At 44.7% G+C, this 7,328-nt stretch overlaps 1 protein-coding gene across 1 annotated transcript; it reads left to right on the forward strand.

Moving 5' to 3' along the window:
• Positions 1-2,149: 2,149 nt before the first annotated feature.
• On the forward strand, positions 2,150-6,616 carry LOC121442887 (40S ribosomal protein S4). Its single transcript, XM_041644530.1, has 7 exons — positions 2,150-2,203; positions 3,016-3,093; positions 3,516-3,696; positions 3,930-4,027; positions 5,070-5,241; positions 5,893-6,050; positions 6,421-6,616. The coding sequence occupies exons 1-7, from the start codon at positions 2,201-2,203 to the stop codon at positions 6,496-6,498; spliced, it is 768 nt and encodes a 255-aa protein (XP_041500464.1). The 5' UTR covers positions 2,150-2,200; the 3' UTR covers positions 6,499-6,616.
• The last annotated feature ends 712 nt before the right edge of the window (positions 6,617-7,328 follow it).

Genomic DNA, 7,328 nt, shown 5'->3' on the forward strand with positions numbered 1-7,328 from the left:
ACCGTAAAAGGCTAATCAACCCAATTATAAAATGGGGCACTGAGCTGAACAGAGAATTCTCAACAGAAGAAGTTCAAATGGCCAAAAGACACTTAAGATCATGCTCAACTTCCTTAGCGATCAGGGAAATGCAAATCAAGACAACTTTAAGATACCATCTTACACCCATGAGAATGGCTAAAATAAAAAAACACCAATGATAGCCTTTGCTGGAGAGGTTGTGGAGAAAGGGGTACACTCATCCATTGCTGGTGGGAATGCAAACTTGTGCAACCACTTTGGAAAGCAGTGTGGCGGTTTCTCGGGAAATTCGGGATCAACCTACCCCTGGACCCAGCAATACCACTCTTGGGAATATACCCAAGAGAGGCCTTATCATACAACAAAAGTATATGCTCTACTATGTTCATAGCAGCATTGTTTGTAATAGCCAGAACCTGGAAACAACCTAGATGCCCTTCAATGGAAGAATAGATGAAGAAAGTATGGAATATATACATATTAGAGTACTATTCAGCAGTAAAAAACAAGGACTTCTTGAATTTTGCATACAAATGGATGGAAATAGAAAACACTATCCTGAGTGAGGTAAGCCAGACCCAAAAAGAGGAACATGTGATGTACTCACTCATATTTGGTTTCTAGCCATGAATAAAGGACATTGAGCCTATAAATTAGAGATCCTAGAGAAGCTAAATAAGAAGGAGAACCCAAAGAAAAACATATAGGCATCCTCCTAAATATTAACCTTCGTCAGGCGATAAAAGGAGACAGAGACCCACATTGGAGCACCGGACAGAAATCTCAAGGTCCAAATCAGGAGCAGAAGGAGAGAGAGCACGAGCAAGGAACTCAGGACCGCGAGGGGTGCACCCACACACTGAGACAATGGGGATGTTCTATTGGGAACTCACCAAGGCCAGCTGGACTGGGTCTGAAAAAGCATGGGATAAAACCGGACTCGCTGAACATAGCAGACAATGAGGACTACTGAGAACCCAAGAACAATGGCAATGGGTTTTTGATCCTACTGCATGTACTGGCTTTGTGGGAGCCTAGGCAGTTTGGATGCTCACCTTACTAGACCTGGATGGAGGTGGGTGGTCCTTGGACTTCCCACAGGGCAGGGAACCCTGATTGCTCTTTGAGCTGACGAGGGAGGGGGACTTGATTGGGGGAGGGGGAGGGAAATGGGAGGCAGTGGTGGGGAAGAGACAGAAATCTTTAATAAATAAATAAATAAATAAAAAATAAAGTATAAAAAAGAAAAAATAAAAGAAATATATATGTATAATATATGCATATTTTATCCACATATGTATATATGAAAACATGAATCCTCCCCAGCAGCCATTAGTGCCAATCAATCATATATATATATACATATATGATTATATAATTATACACACATATATGAGAAACAGGACGACGAGAGGAGGGGAGGGAGGAAAACCCCTTCATAATAGTTTGAAGGGATTGGATCTTTGGGGTTTAGGATGGACAGAATTCACCCAGGGGAGGCCACATACAATTGAGAGGGAGGGATCTCTTCCTTCAGAGCAGGAAATGGAGAATGAAGGACAGCTTCAAAGTAGGAAAGTAGAATAACCAGACACTCTCTAATGTTCCCTCTCTTCCCTTACAGTATGACAAGTGCCAAATGACTTATACAGGAATGACTGGGCAGGGTGCCAGGTTCAAGCAGATCTCCTACCCTCTCACCCTGGATAGTCTGTTTGCTCCAGCAATCTGCACAAAAGCAAAAGAGAAAAGTCTCTTAGTATGAAGCTGACTGGCTCAGGAACTCTGGAAGACAATGTATAAAATGTATAAGAAAAGTATCAAGTATTAAAATGTATCTTTTCATCCCCCAACCATCTGTACGAGCATTCTCCTTGCAGGCAGGTGTCTGGTGCGGTTGGTCTGGGCATGCCCAGCATTCACCACTCAGCCTGGAAAGGCACTCAGCACATTGAGGAGAACAAGTGTGTGTGTTGGGGGTTGAAGATCAGTTTCTCAGCCTCGGTTTCCCAGCTTGGGACCTCTGACCTCCCGCCAGCAGATGGCAAGAGAGAGTCCCCGCCCAGTGGGAAAGGCAGAGACTGGGCGGAGCATCCCAGGCTCCGGCGCGCGCAGTCTCAGACCCGAATTTCTTCGCTCACCGGAAGAAGGCGAGTCTCTTTCCGTTCCCAGCGCAGCCATGGTAAGACAGGGGTAGAGCGAGCTCTTGGGTTGCATCGGCTTCCATCCTCCCTGATCGGGAATACCCGGGGTTATCAGGGCTCGTGCGGCCGACTGCAGGATGGAGGCAAAGGCAGCACTGCCGCTGGCTGGCAGAGATGAGCTCTGTGGCGAGGGCCATAACTGGCCTGGGCTAGGGTGGGAAGTCTGTCGCAGAGAGCGAGGCCTTTGGCTCGATTACACCTCCCCTAGCCTCATGAGAAGCGTTTCTTCTAGGCAGGAGCTGCGAGGGGCCGGGAGTGCAGACTGCAAGCCTGGGGCAGGTGGGCGCCGCGTCTGCTTGGAGAAAGGGCTCTTGGCTTGTCCCGTTTGTCTTTGTCACGGACTTAACTTTACATTATAGCGGGTAAACTTCTGTACGAAGCATTAAAAAAAAGGCTTCCTTCCGCTTTTGAATGTGGAAGTTAGTACCAGTCCTTTAGTATACAAAGGAGCAGTACACGTGGTAATGCCGAGGTTAGATTGATTTCTGAACCTGAAACCTTTATGTCCATCTGTCTGTGTGCTACTACTGCACTTTCTGATTGACAGTTGAGATAACGTCCCAGGCCATTTTCTGTTGCTGTCTGCCTGCGCGTCTTGGATTCAGTCGCCGGACAGTTACCAAGCGTGGTGCCGTAGAAAGAATAAAAGTTTTGTGAGCAGGCACACTTAAGCAGTATGGTGGAGTAAATGAAAGTCAGTTCAATTAACGGACTTAGAAAGTAGTCTTTTTAAGCTGCGGTTGAAAGACCTGAAACAATTTAACAATGTTTCGTTTAAAACTTCCTTCAGGCTCGTGGTCCCAAGAAACATCTGAAGCGTGTAGCAGCTCCAAAGCATTGGATGCTGGATAAACTAACCGGCGTGTTTGTAAGTATTGTCGTGGTGTGAGTGTCTTAAAGTATACCTTTAGCAAGCGTTTTTATTCATGAAGCTGAGTGTAGAGGATCTTTAACTCTCTACTCTTAAAGACCTGTATCTTACCTCGATTTGGTATATTTGTTTCAATTGCTCCACGTGTTACATAGTACACTTACATGGATACATAGAATCAGGTCTCAAAGTAGGCAGACCTCATCCTTGGAAGGAGAAAATGCTGTGCAATTTTAAGGCTGAAATTTTTTTTTTAAGTTTCTAAACACCACCCCCGTGTGAATAACCCAGATTTTGGTGCAGTTTCCAAAGCTTGGAACTTAGTCTTGTTTGTTTTCGCAGAGTTCCAAACTGGGTGATAGGTGTGATTGGATCCTATAAATGGTTTTCCTAAAGTAAAGTTTTAAAATTTTTTGCAGGCGCCTCGTCCGTCCACTGGCCCTCACAAGCTGAGGGAATGTCTGCCTCTGATCATTTTCCTGAGGAACAGGCTTAAGTATGCCCTGACTGGCGATGAAGTGAAGAAGATCTGCATGCAGCGCTTCATTAAGATTGATGGCAAAGTCAGGACCGATATAACCTACCCTGCTGGGTTTATGGGTGAGTGAGTGTTCAGGAAAGGCACCTGGTGGCCACAAGCCCTTGACTTATAAGAAAGGACTAGTATTTTTACGGTTGTGGGGAATATACGGACTTGTGAGTAAACTTCTAAAAACCAAGTTCCCATTTACTTTCAGAAATTTTGTGGAGTCATAAAAGCGGGACTCCTCTCCCCCAGTTCGTCATCTTGGGATAATGAGGGTCACTATGGTAACTTTATTCTTTGATATCAGATGTCATCAGCATTGACAAGACTGGAGAGAACTTCCGTCTGATCTATGACACCAAGGGTCGCTTTGCCGTTCATCGTATTACACCTGAGGAGGCCAAGGTGGGTATGGATCGAGTTGGAGCCTGTGCTGCCGGATCATGGGGATGAGGGAGATCAAAGTGTGCACCTAGAAATGAGTTAGCAGTCTGGTGAGGTTTTGCTCTGACTTGTATTGGCGCTGAGTACTGAGCCCGGTTTCTCACGTGATGAGCACATGCTCTGCCCCAGCCTTATCTTAGTCTCTATGTAAGGTCTGTTGGCTGTCTTGAAGCTTATTTTTGCGGTTTTTTAAAAGCAAGGAGAATGATTTCTAGAAATTAGTTTTGATAAAAAAACAGAAACTGTTTGGTTTTTTGTTGTTGTTTTCCAAGATAGGGTTTCTCCAGCATTGGAGCCTGTCCTGGAATTAGCTCTTGTAGACCAGGCTGGCCTCGAACTCACAGAGATCCACCTGCCCACTGCGATTAAAAGCGTGCACTGCCCGGCAAGACTGACGGTCTTTAAGACTAGTTTGGGTTTTTTTTTTTTTTAAAGATTTTTTTATTTATTATGTATACAACATTCTGCCTCGATGTATGCCCGCACGCCAGAGGAGGGCGCCAGATCTCAGTACAGATGTTTGTGAGCCACCATGTGGTTGCTGGGAATTGAACTCAGGACCTCCGGAAGAGCAGTCAGTGCTCTTAACCTCTGAGCCATCTCTCCAGCCCGGGGTTTTTTTTTTTTTAATTACTGTCTTTGCTTAATTCCGTTGTAGATTTTTTTAACAGAAGTTTAGGACTTGATTAATTAATAAATTAATGAAAGTTTGTTTAATTGATGGCATGGCTTCTTTCTGTGCTGCCCTGTTATCAGTGGATTGGGGGCATGTCCTGTGGCTGCCAGTGATTTGATATCTTTAAACATATTATAGTATGCCACATTGAAATTCCTGATGGAATAATTGTTTAGACAAACTGCTAACGTTAATAGAGTGTGGTTCATGCAGCAGAATGCAGAAAATGCCACTGGGATTTTTGAAGTCGGTAACTTGGGACCTAGAAACAACTAATAAGGTGTGTATGAGCTGGACTAAATGTGCTTACCCGTTTTATACTTTCAGTACAAGTTGTGCAAAGTGAGAAAGATCTTTGTGGGCACAAAAGGAATCCCACATCTGGTGACCCATGATGCTCGCACTATTCGCTACCCTGATCCCCTCATCAAGGTGAATGACACCATTCAGATTGATTTGGATACGGGCAAGATAACCGACTTCATCAAGTTTGACACTGGTAAGCATCCTCTTTCCCCTTGGTGACTTGTAAGTAATTTTTGTTGGTTTTCTGGGGTGTTTTTTTTCCCAGGTGTAAGTTTTGGTGGTAAGCTTTGTGGATCAGGGGATTAGGTTTTCTGAGCTGACCTGTATACTTAGAATAGTCTTGGTGAGTGAGAGAGATCCGATAGACTTCCTGCTTCTACAATGGTCTTATTAGTGTGCAAAACTGTTACCAGCTAATCAAGATGAAGGCAGATAGGCTGCAAGTTGAAGACCAGGCCGGACAACTTCAGTTGCCAGAACACAATATAGGCACTCATTTTCAGACTAATGGTGATGTAAGCACCTTAGTAGTGCTAGCTGATCCCTGGAGTGTGTCAATCGCAACAACTGTATTTTGGGGCTAGAAGTCAGGCAGGCAAGAGAGACCTGAGACGTTCCTCAAGCAGTTAGATTGCCTTTGGGGGTTGGGACAAATCTTAAGGCTACAGATATGTAGAACTTCTACTGGCAGAAGGGCTAAGCTGGCTTGGCTTTTCTTTGGGGGAGGAGTTTGCAGTGCTGGTGGTTGAGCCCAGGACCTTGTGGGAGCTCAACACTCCTAGGCTGTTTGTTGCTTTGGTGATTAGGGCAGTTTTGCTTGAAGCAGATTGTTTCTTTTGCCTAGGTAACCTGTGTATGGTGACTGGGGGTGCTAACTTGGGAAGAATTGGTGTGATCACCAACAGAGAGAGACATCCCGGCTCTTTTGATGTGGTCCATGTGAAAGATGCCAATGGCAACAGCTTTGCCACCCGGCTTTCCAACATTTTTGTTATTGGCAAGGTAAGTCTGGGTTTCCCTTCCCACCAGCCTGGATACATAGAGGTATAGGCAGTTCTGGGCATCTTTGGTGTCTTAGAGGCAAGGAGCCCTATTGCTATTGAAGCAATCTTCCTTAAGTGGTTTGTGGGTGTTTTTCTTAGAAATAAATGACCCTCCTTAATTGTGTTCCTTAATTATGCCAACTACACAGTAAACTTGGGTATTAAGTATGAAGGGCATTGTCATCTCTAGGTGTGGGCAGTGACTGAACAAAATGACAGCAGCAACAGGAATTGATGATAAGCTAGTATCTGAGTCTCAGGACCATGTGCCCAACAGCCAATTGTGTACTATGCTATCTTGCTAATGGAGTTGTTTTAATTCTTTCTAGGGCAACAAACCATGGATTTCTCTTCCCCAGGAAAAGGAATCCGCCTCACAATTGCTGAAGAGAGAGACAAGAGGCTAGCGGCCAAACAGAGCAGTGGGTGAACCGGTCTCTAAGAGACATGCTGGAGACGTATTTGTACTCTTGCTAACAAGCCTTTCTAGGCAACGTGCTAGATTAAACAGCAAGATGAAAACTATTTGTGGTTTTGTGTTACCTTATTTTGTTTTTTAAGATAAGGTTTGGGTTTCTCTGTATCTTTAACACTTTACAGACCAGGCTGGCCTTGAAGAGATCCACCTGTCCCTACTTCCCGAGTGCTGGGATTAAAGGCTTGCACTGCCTGCGCCTGGCTATGTTGTCTTTTTCAAAATAATTTGGTTTTTTATAGCATAAATAATGATGAATTTCTGGGACTGATCTAGGTATGTTAAGCCCTGGGTGAGCTGGGGATTTGGCTGAGTGAGTCAGACTTATGCAGCTGTCTGTGATGCATATAAATAATGTATCACTGAGTTTGAAGGGGACTGAATGAACTGGCATGGAACTTGCAGTGATCCTCCTGCCCTTCAAAAATAAGAGCCTGTCGACCAAACAGCAGTGAATGAAATCGTCTCTAGGAGACCTGCTGCTTTTCGAGCCTATTACAGGTTGAGCTACTATATCCAGCCCTCTTTGCCTTTTCAGGAAAGATTTGTGCTGGCCTTAGTCCCAAGTGCAGTTGTCAGGCGAGCCATGTGTAGGGTGAAAATCTCCTGGCATTAGAGACTATACTATCAGTCTCTCCCAAGAGCATTGTCTAGGTTTCTGTTAGTGTCTGGAGGCCTGATGGTTTGGGTTTCTAAAATCTTCAAGCACTCATGTCAGCAGTGAAGCAGACAAATGGCCCTGAGATGAGACAGACCAAAATA

This window comes from Microtus oregoni, unplaced genomic scaffold (genome assembly GCF_018167655.1).
Source record: "Microtus oregoni isolate MIOR12 unplaced genomic scaffold, Mior012 000097F_ref0000449, whole genome shotgun sequence".
Classification (NCBI taxonomy): domain Eukaryota; kingdom Metazoa; phylum Chordata; class Mammalia; order Rodentia; family Cricetidae; genus Microtus; species Microtus oregoni.